General features: G+C 43.6%; 1 protein-coding gene across 2 annotated transcripts; it reads right to left on the bottom strand.

Moving 5' to 3' along the window:
- Window positions 1–4,099: 4,099 nt before the first annotated feature.
- LOC108231913 lies at window positions 4,100–16,805 on the bottom strand. 2 transcript variants are annotated; one of them, XM_017409330.3, is made up of 17 exons: window positions 15,629–16,805; window positions 12,954–12,969; window positions 12,759–12,866; window positions 12,545–12,645; window positions 12,405–12,461; window positions 12,226–12,313; window positions 11,595–11,734; window positions 11,459–11,512; window positions 11,279–11,345; window positions 7,694–7,875; window positions 7,566–7,613; window positions 7,434–7,479; window positions 7,192–7,343; window positions 6,491–6,559; window positions 6,354–6,405; window positions 6,120–6,227; window positions 4,100–6,013 (listed from the first exon to the last, which is right to left on the bottom strand). In XM_017409330.3, exons 1-17 carry the CDS (start codon window positions 15,851–15,853, stop codon window positions 5,160–5,162), a joined length of 2,367 nt encoding a protein of 788 aa, XP_017264819.1. In that variant the 5' UTR covers window positions 15,854–16,805; the 3' UTR covers window positions 4,100–5,159. The 2 variants fall into 2 exon arrangements, with proteins under 2 accessions (XP_017264819.1, XP_024860269.1); XM_025004501.2 differs by having other exon boundaries at window positions 7,694–7,872.
- Window positions 16,806–16,811: the final 6 nt, after the last annotated feature.

The raw sequence follows: 16,811 nt of genomic DNA, 5'->3' as shown, positions 1-16,811 counted from the left end.
GATCGATCTAGCTTCTGCCTACCACCAAATGCCTCTGCATCCTGAAAGTCGTGATATTACAGCATTTATCACCCATGATGGACTTTTTCGTTTCTGCAGATTTCCTTTTGGCTTAGCTTCTGCCCCCTCAGCGTTTCAGAAAATGATGTCAATCATCCTTGCAGGTTTGCCAGGTGTACAAGCGTACCTGGATGACATCATCTGCTATGGCTCTACACAAAAAGAACATGATGAAAATTTACGCAGAGTGCTTCAAGCCTTGACTGATGCCGGACTCAAAATGAACATGCACAAGTGTAAATTTAATCAACCTTCATTAAACTACTTGGGCCACACCATTTCAAAAGAAGGTCTTCAACCAGATCAGGACAGAGTAACTGCTGTGATCCATGCTCCAGCTCCACACGACACATCTTCTCTAAGATCTTTCCTTGGTCTTGCATCATGGTACAGTAAGTTCATTCCAGATTTTGCAACTATTATTGAGCCATTACGTGCAGTGCTCAGAGACTCCACAGATTTAAGTTTCAAGTGGACAACAGAAGCACAGTCTAGCTTCACTTCACTTAAAGAACTGATAGTCAATAGTCCTGCCTTAGCTCTGTATGATCCTGAGTTACCAACCTATGTTACTACTGATGCTTCAGATTATGGACTGGGCACAGTGTTAACTCAACTACATTCAGATCAAAGTGAGAGAGTTGTCGCTTTTGCATCAAGAACTCTTTCTTCTGCTGAGCGCAAGTACTCCACGGTTGAACGTGAAGCTCTTGCCTGCGTTTGGGCTGTGGAAAGGTGGAGAACCTACCTCTGGGGTCGTCGCTTTGTTCTTCGTACAGATCATCAAGCACTTACGACATTACTCACCTCTAAAGGTTCTGGCCGTGCTGGACTAAGGATTGCCAGATGGTCCGCTCGACTGCTCTGCTTTACATATGACGTCACTTACCGTCCAGGACATCAAAATGTCACTGCTGACTGCCTGTCTCGACTACCACTAACTGCTGCAAATGAGGCAACAGAGGAACCTGACATGATCGCTGCTGTTTTTAAAGAGTCACTGTGTGCCATTTCTCTTCCAGAGTTCACTTCTGCCAGTGAAAGCTGTCCAGAACTGTCACTATTGCGCAACCAGATTGAAAAAGGTTGGCCCAGATGCAAAAAGGGTCTTCCAGAGAACCTTACTCCATACTTTCAGATACGACATGAGTTGTCGGTTCATGGTTCACTGGTATTGCGATTGACAGATCGACTAGTTGTTCCTGCTTGTTGACTTGGCACATAAAGGACATCAAGGCATTGTCCGTACCAAGCAGAGACTGCGTGAACTTTTCTGGTGGCCACAACTGGACAAATTTGTACATTCTGTCATCGCTTCCTGTGTTAACTGCCAGTTCAGTGATAAGGTAACCATAACTGCTCCTGCTCCACTCACTCCAGTTGAGTTCCCTAGTAAACCATGGGAAAAAGTTGCAATAGACATTACAGGTCCATTTGAAAATGCTACATGGGACTGCCGTTATGCTATTGTACTTACAGATTACTACAGCAAATGGCCTGAGGTTGCATTCAGTTCTACTGTCACTACAGATGTTATCATTCGCTTTTTAACCACTGTGTTCAGTTGGGAAGGTAATCCGATCTATCTTGTCTCGGACAATGGTTGTCAGTTTACTTCTCATGCATTTAGTACTTTTCTGAGAGAGAGAGAGATACAGCACTTAAAATCCAGTGTATACTACCCTAAAGCAAATGGTGCTGTGGAAAGATTCAACAGAGTACTTAAGGAGTGCATACAAACATCTGAAAGAAGTCACAGCTCATGGAAGGAAGCTGTAACAGAATTCCTACACAACTATCGAGCTACTCCTCATGCAACCACCGGAGTAACCCCATTTGAGTTACTGAGAAACAGAAAGATGCGCACCAAGTTAAACATACTCCCTACAGAACTGAAAAGCAAAACACATGCCCAAATACAACAGAGGGTGAAACAAAAACAAAATAAAATGAAGGTATACACAGACAAGAAAATGAGAGCTAAAGTACCAACAGTCAAAGTGGGTGACACTGTTTGTGTTCGCAGACCTGAGCACGTTTCCAAAGGATCTTCAAGATTTACAGAACCACGGACTGTCATAAAGAAAGTTGGACAAAACACTTTCTTACTAAGTGACGGACGCAAGTGGAATGCTTCAAAACTTGCGCACTTCCCAAAACAAATCTTAGCTGGTTTTGAACAAAACAATGATGCTGTATTTGATACCTTTGCACTGCCAGAAAACACTAATGAACCTGCTGCTGTACTTAGAAGGAGTCAGAGACCTAGAAATGCACCAAGATGGTTGACAGGTTTTGTAAGATAAAGTGAAAATTAATGAAAATCACTCCTGTTCAGAATGGTATTGTTCTGTAAGACAAGTAAAGATTACTACTGGTCTGCTAAAGTAAAATACAGTAAAAATAAATAGGTTAAATGTTCATACTGTAATGCTTATGGTGGACAGTGAAACTGGTAATTTTATTCCTGTGCTGATATTCATTTAATGTACTGTTGCTACTTGAGCTAATATGGTTCTTAAACTTTTCATATTACTGTTGGCTTACTGAAATGGTAATATTACAAATTTAGTTTCCTGCTGTCAGTTATACAGTGCAAATGTTACATGTAAGTAATTGCTTCAGGAAAAGGGAAAATGTTATGTCTTGCTATTGCATGAAAAGGACAGCAGGGGGAGCTCTGACGATGTATGAAAGGAGAGAGGTAGAAGAAGAGAAGAATAAAGAGAGAACTGAAGCTAAGTGAAGTCTCATGCCTGCTTATTCGATGATTCCGACATAACCGACCACAACAAAAACTATAGCTGAAAACTTGCAGTCAAACTCAGGTTAGATTTGTTATTGCTTGTTGCTGTGTGTGTGTGTGTGTGTTTGTTAGTGAAATACCTCCTGAACCCCTGGACAGATTTTAATAAAACTCTCAGAAAGAAATCACTGGATGACCCTCCACAACCCGATTCAAGACGGCTGCCTCAGCTAATCAACCTTAAATTAAAAAACTGCAAGGCGGCAGTCGACCAGTGCACCTCTCTTCATCTTCGTGGTCCTCCTGATCTGCTATTTATTTCTTTTTTCTTTTTCTAACCAGTGAAGAAAACTGTTACAAGAAAAATATTTTTGCTACTTTACCCTTTTGGGGCAGCAGCTAATACAATTCTCAGTTTTCAAGGTGCTAAACAGGCGCTTAGAAGAGCAAGCAGTCGCTGATCGTTGAGACGAGGAGTCAAGTTTCTGAAGCGTTCAAATCGGTATCACCTGGCAGCAATGACAGATGACACTATGAGCTGGCTTCTGAAATATATTAGATAACATGAACCTCCTGGGGTACTCAAGCCTGTGCAGTGCTCCTTCCCAACTAAAAAATAAAGTATGTGAACAGGTAGACTAGTCTTGAGTTGCTGAAGTTAATATTTTGTGTTTCGTCCTTTAACGGCTAACTAAAGAACAAACTGCACTTTGCAGTCAGTTTCACGAATGAAACTTGTGCTCCTTTCCTGGTCTTCAAGCCCCTCTGGCCTGCTTTTTTTAGACGTTTCCCTCATTTTTACTTGCCGGCTGGTTAGCAGGCTTCAGCAGAGCTCGTTGACGAGCTGCTGGGCTCGTTTCTACCTCCGAATCAGGTGCTGCGGCGCAGAAACACGCGTGACCCGAGCACCACCATTGCAGAAGCTGTGGTTCGGTCGCTACAGTTGGTTTTTACATAGAAACTGCTGCTCGGTACTTTCAGTTGTGTGCCAACATGTAATCATTAACCTGCATCTGAGTGAGCCGGACAGTTATGTCCAATTATTGCGTCCCCCCGGCTTATCGAGCACCTGCACCGTTTGGGGATCTTTAATGCTCTCTTTACACGACAAACGACGAGCGCTCAGGATGTTCTGCGGCTGTGACTTGACCTCTAACGTTTTATGACCGCGAACTCCAGTCGAGACGGCGTCAGGGTAGTAAAAATGTGATTTTGGAACATAATCTACCTAAAAAAAGACACCTAATGACGACAAAAGTGAGCTCAAAAGGCAATTAAACATTTAACACGTGACACGTGTAAAATATAATTTTATTTAAGGCACTTTTTTATGTATAAAAAGCATTTTATTATTCTGAATTCACATTTGTATAATGCTGACAGTGCTTGGCTTTAATAGCTCAACTTTGTTTACTGAGGCTGCAATACAAGGCCATTAAGAGCAGAACAAACATGTGCTAAAGTGGCAAACACATCTGGGCGCAGAGACTGACACTAAGGTTACAGTTTAAATTTGCTTTGCATAAAGATTTCCGTTGATCGTGAATGGCTCTTTGAAGGACAGAAAAAAATGGGAAAGACGTGGGGACGGACCACCTCGTGTTTCGCTCGTTCTAATGCTCAGAGGTTTGAGGTAACTGCTTTGAAAAACTTTGAAATGTTTGAACAATACTGGCTGTAGCTTTTTTTTTTTTTTTGGTCTCTTTTTGCAAAATGAAGTGCTGCGTACGTTGATTTTTAACTTCAGTTTACAAATAGGAGGTAGTAAGAAAAATACTCTGTAACAGGGCTACAGACACGCAGACTTAACGTCGGGCCACTTGAGGCACAAAATAAAAACATTCAACACGTGAGTGCGGTGAACTCACGAACAGTCGACCCGCACCCTTAGATAATGGGAAATCTTACTTTCACTCGGCGTCTGTGTTCAGAAAGTCCTATGCAAATACGTGCGTTTCGGTGAACGCCACTCAGACAATTTGTCGCCTGTGCTGTCCCAGCGTTTGAACACATCATTAGGGTCGAGTGAAGACAGTGAGGTAATAATTTGCAAGCACATTTCCATAGTGGTTAGCATATTTACGCCGATAAGGCAGGTGTTTGCGATGCCTTCAGTCACGAAAGGCAACATAATAGAAGCCTCTGTTTAGGGTTAAAAGCACGTGCAAGGACCGAGTGTTTACCTCTCCTTGATATGCAAAACAAGTAGGGGCAAGCAACGAATAGTTTTTTTAGCGAGCAGCCCGGCAGCGACGCACACCAGCCCCCCCACCCCGAGTCTCGAGGATCACATTTCCAGAAGAACAGGAGTCTGGTATGCGAAACAGGAGACGAACGCTTCCCTGTTCTCCGCTTACAGAAGCTCCTGCTCCTGTTCGCTTCTTGGCGCCGCGGGCCGGCTCCGCGCTCGATCTGATGCTGGTGGGACGCTGTGGGCCTCGTGGCCCTGTGTCTGAGGCAGGACTGTCTGCAGCCTCCGAGCCAGCTGACGCGCCAGCCACATCGACATCACCTTGGAGAGGAGTCGGTGCCCGCAGCTCCTCCTGAACTCACCGCTCTTCGTCCCTGCTCTCACCTCTGCCAGCTCCTGCATTAAATCACTGAAATCCCAGGGCAAACAGTAGCGAGGGACCCCTCTGAAGGCCCTCGGGATGTCTCTGCTGTGGCAAAGCCCCTGGAAGTAGACAATGGCGACGTCTTTACCTTTGCCCTCCTGCAGCGCCCCTTCCAGAGAGGCCAGAGCAGCCGTGAACACGGGCTCTATCACAGTCGATGGCTCCTTCTGTGAGCGCCAGTCTTTCTCCTCAAACATTTCGGCGGTTTCTGACGGTTTCTCCTTCTTCCATTTTCCATTCGCTTTCGAATCCTCCGCCGCCGCTTCTCCGATCCTCTCACAGCCCACGCCTGCCCTTTGCCCCTTCCACCTGTCGTAGCTCCTCTTGGCGTCGGCGCTCCAAAAAAGCAGCACTTTCCCCTGCGCCTCACAGACCGCTTCCCACTGCCCGTACAGCCAGGGGATCGGGCCCAGATCCGCCACGCCGGCCCCACTCTCAGCCTGCCTCTGGGAGTTCTGCTGCCACAGAGCTGTGTGCACCGTGGCGCCCAGCTCCCCCTGAAGTATCGAGGCCAAAGCGCAAACGGCGGAGATCTGGCTCGACTGATCGGACGAGCACACCAGCAGCAGGGGCTTCTGAATCATCAGCAAACCTGAGGGCGTGGGAACAAATCGGATGATGGAGGCACTCAAAGACACAACTGTGGCTCAAGATGAACGAACCAATGAGTCAAACGTTTACGTAGCGAGACAACTAACCTCCAGCTCCACTCTTGGTGCTACGGTGAAGGAAGAATCCAAATAAGGTGGCTAAGACCGCCAAAATCAAAACTGCCGCTGCGTAAAGGCCCCACCTGTTGTGCGTGTCTGGTGAAAATGAACAGCAGGTTCACGTTTAGAAAAACGGCACGTGCATTCTTATGTGAACTGACAAACACATATGGGCCGATGCACTTATTTAGGCCCATAGTGAGGATATTATTGAGGTCTTACAGTCCAGGCACAGAATTCTTCTTCCAGTAAGGGCAGGATCTGATTGCCACACCTGCGAAAAACATCAGTTGGAATTTGAGAAAATGTGACTCAAAAACAAACACTGTCAGTCATGCAAAACCTGCAGTTTCCTTTACCTGCACGCAGAGGTTCTCCGTCACCGTCTGAACGGGCACATTTATCCTTCTGTGTGCCGCGTTTTCTGTCTGTGAAATGGATGAGAAAGGGTCACAAGCAATCCTGGCTGCAATTTTAAACAGCCCCAAATCAAAAATAAAGGGTTTTAATTCTAAAGGGTTTTAGAATTAAAAAGTAACCACACACACACACACACAAAAAAGGAAAAACACTGATGTAAATCTAACATAAATATTTGCATCCTTCACTAATATTTGTTTCAAGACACCCCGGTGTCTTGGATGTTTATTGTAGCCACACAAAAAGCTCTGAACACCCATCACTCCCACTTCCACGAATACGCAGCCGGAGTTTGTTTTATAACGATAAAATAATCTGTTTTCAAAAGTAACAAATAAATAAAACTCAGTCAGGTTTAAAGTTTCTTGGCTAGACGCTTTCTAGATACATTTGTCAATTCGATTACTCCCTGACACACCGGGGGACTGGTTTCACGCTTTGTTCAATGGGCTCAGTGTGGAAACTACCAGAGGCAGAAAAGCAGCCCACAGCACGACAGGACCTCCGCCGTGTTCCGTCATGTTTGTTTCCCCCCTCAGGCTTCATTTACTCTGTTAATTCACTGAGCCACATCTGGCCTTTTAATGACTTTTTTTCCATTCAACTGGTTTATTTGCATGCACTGCATTTCTGTACAGACCGTCGTTCCTGAGTGAAGCGCTCCCCGGGGTGCGCACCCCCCCTCCGTAAGGACGCAAAGCTGGGCTGAGAACTTCGCTGGCACGGCGGAGGTAAGAAGCACTGAAATGCTCTGTCTGCCTGCCTCGATGGAAGTTTGCCAAGATATTTGTTCTGCAAGAGACAAAATATATAAAAAAAATAAATAAATAGAGGATGTCAAAGAATGAAAACATATTTTGGTGTAGATCGAAGCAGACTCACCATCTTTGAAGAGGCAAGAAACACGGGAGTGGCCTTGTATAGAAAACTGTCAAAAATGATGTACGTAAATAATTAAATAAAAAATGAAAAAGGGCAAATTGACTTGTTTCTGTGCTCAGAAGTGCATCTCACCTGCACACACATCTGAGGATGTTTGTCCACGTTCAACAGGTTAAATTCCTGCTCAACAGAAAAGCACCTTAGATTAAAAACAAAATAAAATAGACAGTGATATTAATCAGCACGGCTGCTGAATTTACCAGCGAATTGCCATCTTTCTTGTCCAGCGTGGAGTTGAGCACGGGGATGCAGACATGTTTGTGTTGCTTCCAGCAGAGGGAGGCCGAGACGTTCAGACCGCTGGCGGGACACTTGTAGCTCCACTCTATGTGCGACTCGTATGGCTCCACTTCAGACGTGTCCAGAACGTCGCTGACATCTGCTGGATGGTTTATTACAGATACGCACGGTCAAATAGTCAGTTTGAAAACAAACTTTTTTAATATGGAAACTCTATTTTTCAGTAAAGATGGGAAGTTTACAAAAATGCATCAATGAGAAAAATAAAATCTTCTAAAGAAAACTGGAACAAATAAAAAGATCTTTGAGCATATTTTCCCCAGCTAAGTTGTTTTGCAGTTTTCTGCAAAACAACTTAGACAACTTCTGTCTTTTGCCAAATGCAAGAATTAAGTTGCTTGCGTGCAGTCGTCGTCTGATTCTCCTCTTCGGGTTGCAAAGAATGAAGAACTGTGCATTACATTTAATATTATTCTGCTGAAACAGCGCCTTTCATGGAGAAGATGGAGAGTCTCCGGTGGAAACTAGCCCAAGCTGTGGGCTGCAGTTTGATTGGCTGTCAATTTTTTACTTATTTATTTTCTATCATTCCTCTAATAACTCAGAAAATCCTACCAACAATACTGTTTGCCACTATTGTTATTGTTACTGTTAGAAGTGAATTATGTATTTCTCTAACAACATCTCTGCCTGTTTTTATCACATTTAATTAAAAAAGAAGGCACCGCTGGCATCAAATGCTACATTTGTCTGTATTTACTAATTCCAATCAAACCGGTCACAAAGACACTGAAATTACTTATTTACTGCTTGTGCATTAAATAGAGCCAACCAGAAACTGAGCAAAAAAACAAAACAAAACAAAACGATAATGATAAAACTGCAGGAAGTTGCCATAACACGGTACAGGTGACCCAAAATGAAAAATTATAACTCAATGCTTGTATTTTGTTCCCAATAAATGAATAATTCATAATATATTTTGTGTGAAATATAAGGATGACCACTAATACTAAAGTCTTAAAGCAATAGTTCTTTTTTTTTTTTAAGTCGGGGTTCTGTGATTAGCTTATGAACAGTTATTATCTTACCTGTTGTAGATAAAACCTGTCTGGAGAAGCAGTTTTATTCTGACCAGACTGAGAAGCTAACTACAAGTTTATTTGGGGCAAGGACCAAACCGGAACAACTCAACCCTTATCCATCTAAAACAGGTAAGACATCGATCGATTTTTGGTTCTTAACCTTTTCACAGAACTCAATTTAAAAAAAAAAAAAAAAGAAACAGAAATGCTGCTTTAAGTAAAAATGTCTCAGACTTCCTGTAACATCTGCACTAAACATTAACAGGATTTGCCTCCATTAGACACCAAAGCGGAGTTAAGGAGACAGAATCTTAGTCGGTTGTCTTCAAACGGATTTGAACGTCTTCTTGAGAGTTCGCTCAAATGCTCTCGAGGTGTACGAAGCTATAAATAATGTGCCTGATAACAGAGTGTGTGGTTTGAACCTTATCTCTGGTGAGCACTTTGACTGTGGTGGTTTAAAGATATTTCCTCTTCCTGCATTTTGTTACCAAACTCTGCACCGTCTGCCCCACTGACACCATTAATACGAACACAGACAGTAAAAACACAGATAATTCCACTGTTTTGACTACGATTCAGTCAAAAGTCCAGCAAATTGACAGAGTTGCCCCTGACCTGTGTGTATTGGCTCTAAACACGGGTGTAAACAAAAATCATTGGCTCTTTTCTGATGCCTCCACAGCACTCGGTTGTGCTCTCTGTAACGTTTTGGATGAGCCGAGTTACGGTCAGATTTCACGAACACAAACGGGGCAGTAATGTTTGTGAGCCAGTGGGGGGCAGCAATGATGGCAGCACGAACCGCAGCTCACTGGCGAAGGAGCTTGTGGAGGCGAAAGCAAGCTGACAGATACTTCAAAATGCTCCCAATGAGAACATTACTCAAGAAACCAAGAGAGTATTTCTGCATCTAGCCTGGTAAATGATACATGGTAACTGATAGAGTCTATATGCTCGATAATGAGTGCTGTCTCGCTCTATATTTACATTTAGATGCTTATCATCGCAGCTTGCACAACCGTTATGAACATGTTTATTAGACATGCAGGAACATGTTTATTAGACCCTTTTATTTATTTATTGGGTGTGGGATGTGTCCAGTTATCAGGTGTAAAGAGGGGACGTCTTTTTTTCCTTGTGGGTCAATAATTAACACTAATAAAAGAGCCTAGGTTTGCCCAGCTACACCCAGAACCATCCATGAGACTACCACTCAGTGACCTCCCCCCAAGTTCAAGATTCTGTACATTTTATTTAATTTAATCGTTCAAAAAATGAGAAGACTTTTCGAACTTTTTGCATCATAAGTGTCACAAAACACTCAATGCAGCAGCGGAGACGCTGATTTATAGTATCTATTATGATCGAGCATTACATTTTTAATACTGAATGTTATTTAATGTTATATTTTGACTTAATGCACTTGGAGTTTGTAATTAATTGTTTTTTTTAAGACTGCGGGGATCATTTTCTGTCAGAATCTTGTGCCCCTTTTTAAAAGCACACAGCCATATTTTCCAGGGCAAATGTTACAGCCTTAATGCTTATATGTCAGATACTTTTATATGGATGTAGCTTGATACGAAATGTTCCTTTTAATGAAAATGTATGGTTACTTTTAGAGACGGAGCTGTAATCACAGTGGCCTCAGTAAACTGCAGCAGGGGTAGGAATGTGTTTCGACCCGTATGAGGCCCCAGAGCTACAATCAATAAATCACAGGCAAACAAAAGTTTCATTTTATTCCTTTTTCACAATGTAGAAGACTGTAACGTGTACGGATATTATGCTGTTAAATTTATGGGCCTTTGAGCTAAAACCAAACAAACTGGCTTTACAAATCGACCATAAAGAAACCCCAATGTGATAATACCTGAGTACATTTAGTCCAGGGCTCTACTTAAGTACAATTTTTTACACATTTTTTAAAGTTATTTACTTTTTTCTCGAGCTGCCACCTTCTCCTTCTATGCCAGCACAGTTTAGAGGAACAGCAGATGTGCTTTTATTTTAAAATCTCCACTACAAGATTATGAATTCAGTCACTTTGTCAGCTGACAGAACACTGGCAGCCACTTCAATTAGTCATTAGAGGCACGAGAGACAGTATTTCTCACTAAAAATGATCATTTTCACAAGCCAAACTCAATTAATTAATTAATCATTTCCTATTTTAACTCGTCTAACATTCTTGGAACAGTGATGCTCAGTCAGCTGTCTGAAAAGCAGATTCTCTTCTGACTTGATCTCGTTTTGCTACAAAGCTTCATAAACACCTAAATGGGTCAGATTTCTGTTTTCTTATTATTTTTTTTTAAATTCAGACCTCAAGCCATGGCAGCTTCCTGTCACAACGCGTCTCACCGCAGAACCAGATGTTCACATGAAAACAGAGTAAGGTTTGTGTTTTCCTGCTGAATGAGTGGTTCCCACCGAAGAACCGTGGGCCACACTCACCCAAGATGGTTTCATTTTGGAACGGGCACTTTACATTTCTCCTTGCATCTCTGTAGTTGTAATACATCTGTTAGTGGAGACGAGACACAAACGAGCATGAAAAACAGGCATCGAAACGATTGTTTTGGTTTGTTTTTTTCTTAAAAATTGTCTTTTTTTCTAAATCTACTCGGCGCTCACCTCTATACAGGTACAGGGAAGCATGTGAGGGATCTTCAGGACGGCCGACTTGTACTGAAATTTGACAAACAAACAGACGTGACCTCGCAACTCGCGTTCCCAGGACTGAGCAAACCAACGAGGTTTGAATACTTACGACTGCTGACGGCTTTGACCCCTCACAGAGTCTGCCCTGTTGGAAGCAGATTCTGACGTTGACTTCTTCTTCTTCATCGACAGAGACCAAGACCGTTTTAGACATCCTGTCCACGGAAAGGCTGAAGTCTGGCCGAGGGTCTACACACACACAAACACACAAAAAGAAGCAGAACATGAGCCTCGTTGGTGACAGACCTGAGTATACACAAGTCATAAAATGAAAACAAATATGAATAAATGATGTAAATTGCAGATCTCAGCTAAAGACACATGCAATAAAATCTGAGGCAGATTACTTTTGAGTTACAATTCTGCCAAAAAAAATGGTGTGAAATAAGTAAACTGCCTTTGCAGCATCCAGTCTGAAGATAACGGGCAAAAAAGGATTGGAGATTTCTGACAGGTTAGATTTCTAGCTTCAGATTTTTGTAGGTTTTATCTCAGAGGAAGAAACCCAACGTCCACCTGCGACACTTAAAAGTTGACTTTTTATTGCTTTTTAGTTTCCCACCTACAACAAGATTGTCACACCTGGTTCACTCCGTACAGGGCTTCTCTTGCAAAGTTAGGTTAAAGAGCAGATAAAAACGGCGCAAAGATGACAGGGTGGAGAATTAAAAACACCTCACCTGGTACTCGGTAAAACCTGGCGCAGTTTGTGCCGTACGAGACCGAAACATTCTGTTTAGCATCAGCATAGAAACAAGCACGTTCCACCTTTCACAACAGAAGAATAATAAAAACTGTCACATTTACATGAAATCACTGTCAGCGGCTTTATATTCACAAAAAAACCCTCTCTTCTTACCAGGGCGTATGGATGTTTGCGACTCCCTTTACATTTGACTTTTTCTGAATAGGAAAGCTGTAAAACAGAAAATAACTAAATACATGATGTACATACATTGTATGAGCTGCAAACTCAGAATGACATTTTGCTCAGAGAACCTGCGGCGTGTTTGACTGTCCTCTCCACGCAGGTCTGAGGATGATTTGATTGTCCGAGAGGAGTTCAACCTCAATCCTCCGGGACCAATTCGAACTGAAGTCTGGAAGGAAGAGGCGACGTTCAGAGGAGGCCTTCGTCGGAGCCACAGAAACATCAGCCGCTTCGCAGATGATAAAGTGTCCGACAACCAGAAGACGCAGTCGGGCAACGTACCTCCAGCCTTGATCCAAACAAGGACGCCGATGCATTCGGAGTACCCTTCTGGGGAGCGTTTAGTCTGGACGGTGCTCAGGGTTATACGACACTGTTCCCCGGTGAGATCTGTCCACGCGGAGGGAGGAACACGGACAAACATGAAGTCACCGAGCTGACGGAGCGGAGAAAAGTTAGAGAAACGATCAAACTCACCTCCTGGAGTCACCATCTGAAATAAAAGGAAAAACAGACAACGCAAGTTTAAATATATAATATAAATGAAGTGTTTCAGTGAAGTTATCACTGCTCAATAAGAATATTACAAGAAAACAGAGGAGGGGGGAATGATTATATGATAGATGATACCTGGATGATTTTTTCCTCGCTTACAAAGAAATTAGCAGTTTCTCATTTTATGTTGTTTTTGGTTTTATGGCAAGAGAAACCTATTATCAACTAAAAGTCCAGAAAAAACAACAACATTAAAGCTACAAACTGATTTCCCTGTCACTGAGTGAAACAAGCAGACGTGACTTGGTGCTCGGTGGAGAAATCTTTGCTGCTAAGACGTTTGATTGTAGCTGGTCACCAGTTCTCTACACACCTCAGGAGCGGCTTATTGGCCCACTCCAACTTACAAAAACTCTTTCGGTCCGTCGGATTTTCTGGTTGCTGCTTGGCGACTCAAAGCTGCAGCTCTCTCCACAGGATTGAGGTCTGGCAAGGCTACGCCATGACCTTCATGCACTTCTTCTTTAACCACTCCTTAGTTGCTTTGGCGCAATGTTTCGGGTCACCCAGCCACGGTACACAGCCCTCTCTGTTGGACCGTCAATGCAGTAAAGTTGTCCTATACCCTTTTTAAAAAAACAAAAACTGCCCCAAAACATAATGTTTCCGCCTCTGTGCTCGACTGAGGGGATTTTTAGTTGCCACTTCTGTTTCTCTCCATCAAAATGAAACTACCATAAATAACAGAGACCGCCCACTGAGTAAAGCCAGCGTCTCACTGGGTCGCGACTGCCGGCGACAAATTGCAAAAGAGTTTCCAGAGGCTCTCGGTGTTTCCTCGCTTTAAACTCTTCGCCAAACTCTTCCCATTGCTGCGCCATGAGTCAGAAAGCGTGAACGACAACTTCGGGAGCGTTCGGCAACCTACCAAGCTGTGATTTCAAAGCAACACAAGGATCGAGCTGAGACATAATTAGGACACTTTAAGACTAAATTGGAAAAGAAAAAAATGGCACATCATTCACAGGAATGTACAATTTATTCCGGGTTATGTATGCAAATGTGTTCAGGGTGACTCCAAGTGAAAAATAGTTGGTTTTTTTTAGATTTTGTGCGTCCAACTCGTAGCAGCCCAGAGGTGTCTCACTGGGAGACTAGTCGACATTTGAGATGGAGTCTCCGAAACGTCTCCAAACGTTCTCAGTTTTGTCTTGTGAGTCACAGAAGCTCGCAGTGTTTGATTTTGAATATGTTTAAAATATTGGTGTGAAAGCTTTTCTTTTAAAGTAGTTGCAGAGTTGTCACGGAGATGTCAAACCTTTCTCATTTTAGTTACCCTGAATTATTTTTTGACACCTGCTCAGGAGCTCTGCTTACGGCAGGAACCATCCAAGGCTACAGCCCAGAGTGCTCAGGTCTGAAACTCAAGCCAGTGACAAATAACAATCATTTTCTCATCGTTTGCTCTAAACGCAGGGGGGTACGCCGTGGGTGGAGGCGGGCAACAAAACAACGTGCACCTGCTGAGAACCTAGTTTTACGAGCTGTGTGCCCAGGCCGTGATTTAAAAAAAAAATCTGACCACAAAGCTCGCTGCTGTCTTACTGCAGCTGAAAATCGTACGTTTTCTTCCCCCCTCCCTCACAGTTTTCTCATATTTTTGAGTTTCCACCTGTTCTCCAACCGTCTCCGCCCGGGGAGAGCAAACTTACAAAAATCAGCAGAGGATTAAATAATTATTTCTCTCGCAGTATGTACTTTGAAGCTATTTTAAAAAATTTTTTAATCTTGTTTCAAGTTCAAAGTGGAAACTGAACTTTTCTGCTTTCGACCCACAAATTAGCATACGTTAACAAGAATTTCAACAAAACCAAATAATTTGATTGAAAGAGCTTTCAAATGATACCAGAATCATGAATCTAGGATTGAAAATAGGAAAGTTACAGCATTTAAATGGTTCTAACCTGAAAAGTTATCAGTAACAAAAATTTCCATAATTTCTACATATTTTGAGAGAGTGCTGTTCAACAAATGTTCACTGATGAATTGTTTTAAAAATACTAGTAATAAACCTTAATTCACCCCAAACACTGAGTTTGTTACAACAAAAAAAATGATATTGCCATCATATTGTTATCGCCATTTCCATATTAAAGAAAATAAGTACGGGCTGATGAATCAAACTGGCTGATTTTTTGTCATAAAGTTTAAAACATAAACTAACAATCTGCTTGTTGGGTTGTTGAAGTCTTTTTTGCTTCTGTTGGAGCAAAATTTACAAATGATCCCATGACTATCTCTCCAACAGGAAGTAAACAACCAGACGACAAGTGGAAATCTGAGTACTTTTCCTAAATATGATCCCATTATTCCAACCCAGGCAGGAAAAAAAAAATCACACTTTTAGTGCTTCTGAAGCAAAACTATGGCAACAAACCTGCTGATTTTTTAAAGGTTTACAAACATTTATACCCCTAAATAAAACAATCAGTTTACAAATTAATTTGTGTTTACTCTCTTGTGACAACTGTGGTTATTAAAATAAATAAAAAATAAAATAAAAAATAACCAACTATTAAAAAAAAAAACGGATTCAAGACCCTCTGGTCGGCGGTTCGCGACCCACGGCGGGGTCCCGACCCTCCAGTTTGACTCACCCTGCACGTGGTCTGGATGCCGTCCACGCGCGGAGGAGCCAGCGCGGCGCAGAGCAGCAGCAGCAGCGCGCGGACACATCGCCTCGCGGTCATCTCTGAAGCCCCCCCCGCCCCGGAGCGGACGGAGCTAACGCCGGTGTCGTGCCGTCGCGGCGCCGGGTGTTTCCGCCCGTGTCGTGCCGTCGCGGCGCCGGGTGTTTCCGCCCGTGTGGACCGGTTCGTCATGTCGGGCTGCCGGGCTCGGTTCTGCCGCCGCCTCACGCGCTCGGTGACGTCGCCAGGCTGCCGCGGCGGGCCGGGTGACTGAACGCCGCCTTCATCTCCCCGGGCTTTCCTCGTCTTTCTGGGTCGAAACGTCAGTCGGCTCCGCCTCGTTCGCCGAGTCTGAGACTAGAAAAAGGACTGAAAAGAGTAAAACCTGCGACCTGAGACCTGAGGGTGGGTGGCTCTGAGGCTGGGTGTCAAACCGAAGGGCCGCGGGCCAAACATGGCCCTGCTTACGATTCTGTGCGGTCTGTGAGGCGTTTTAAAGGGGAAACTAAGGGTTTTGACATAAATCAAACTAAAGTCATAAAAGGTGCTTGGTTTTTAAAAAAAAATAAGCTAATTTTCCGTGGGACGTATCCCGAGCCGAACAGGAACGCCAACAAGGCAGGAAGTATCAAATATGGTCAGTGTGGGTGAAATGGTTCATCCATTTTCTTTTTAGCGGTCACTGTGCGAGAGGCGGGGGACACCCTGGACAGGTCGCAAGTCCATCACAGGGACACATAGAGACAAACGAGACAAACATCCGCTCACTCTCAGTCACACCTCGGGACAAGTTGTTCCCAGGGAACCTAACGTGTGTTTTTGGGCTGTGGGAGGAAACCGGAGAACCCGGAGATGAAACGGTTCAGTTTGTTGTAATTATTTGTGTGAACCGACTCAGAACTCCAACATCTGAGTCGTTCTTCAGCTTCCTGAAGGAGCAGAAGGTTGGATGGATGTGGTCCGTTCAGCTCCTGGAGGAAACTACAACCTAAACTGAGAAGAGGAGCACCTGAAACACAAACCTTCAGTAGAAGAACCATCGGCTGCCGGACCGACGCCTTCAGCCTCTGCCTGTCGGACCGACACCATCGGCCTCCGCCTGTCAGATCAACACTGTCAGCCTCTGACTGTCAGATCGACACCATCAGCC

Source organism: Kryptolebias marmoratus, linkage group LG8 (assembly GCF_001649575.2).
Source record: "Kryptolebias marmoratus isolate JLee-2015 linkage group LG8, ASM164957v2, whole genome shotgun sequence".
NCBI classification, from domain to species: domain Eukaryota; kingdom Metazoa; phylum Chordata; class Actinopteri; order Cyprinodontiformes; family Rivulidae; genus Kryptolebias; species Kryptolebias marmoratus.
The sequence above is the reverse complement of the archived record's forward strand: the minus strand, read 5'-3'. Positions and strand labels throughout refer to the sequence as shown.

Coding starts and splice junctions, on each gene's coding strand:
- LOC108231913 (XM_017409330.3), bottom strand. CDS start 15,853: ATGACGAACCGGTCCACACGGGCGGAAACACCCGGCGCCGCGACGGCA. Junction 7,480..7,565: donor ATCCTCAGATGTGTGTGCAG/GTGAGATGCACT, acceptor CATTTTTGACAG/TTTTCTATACAAGGCCACTC. Junction 6,228..6,353: donor AAGAATTCTGTGCCTGGACT/GTAAGACCTCAA, acceptor CATTTTCACCAG/ACACGCACAACAGGTGGGGC.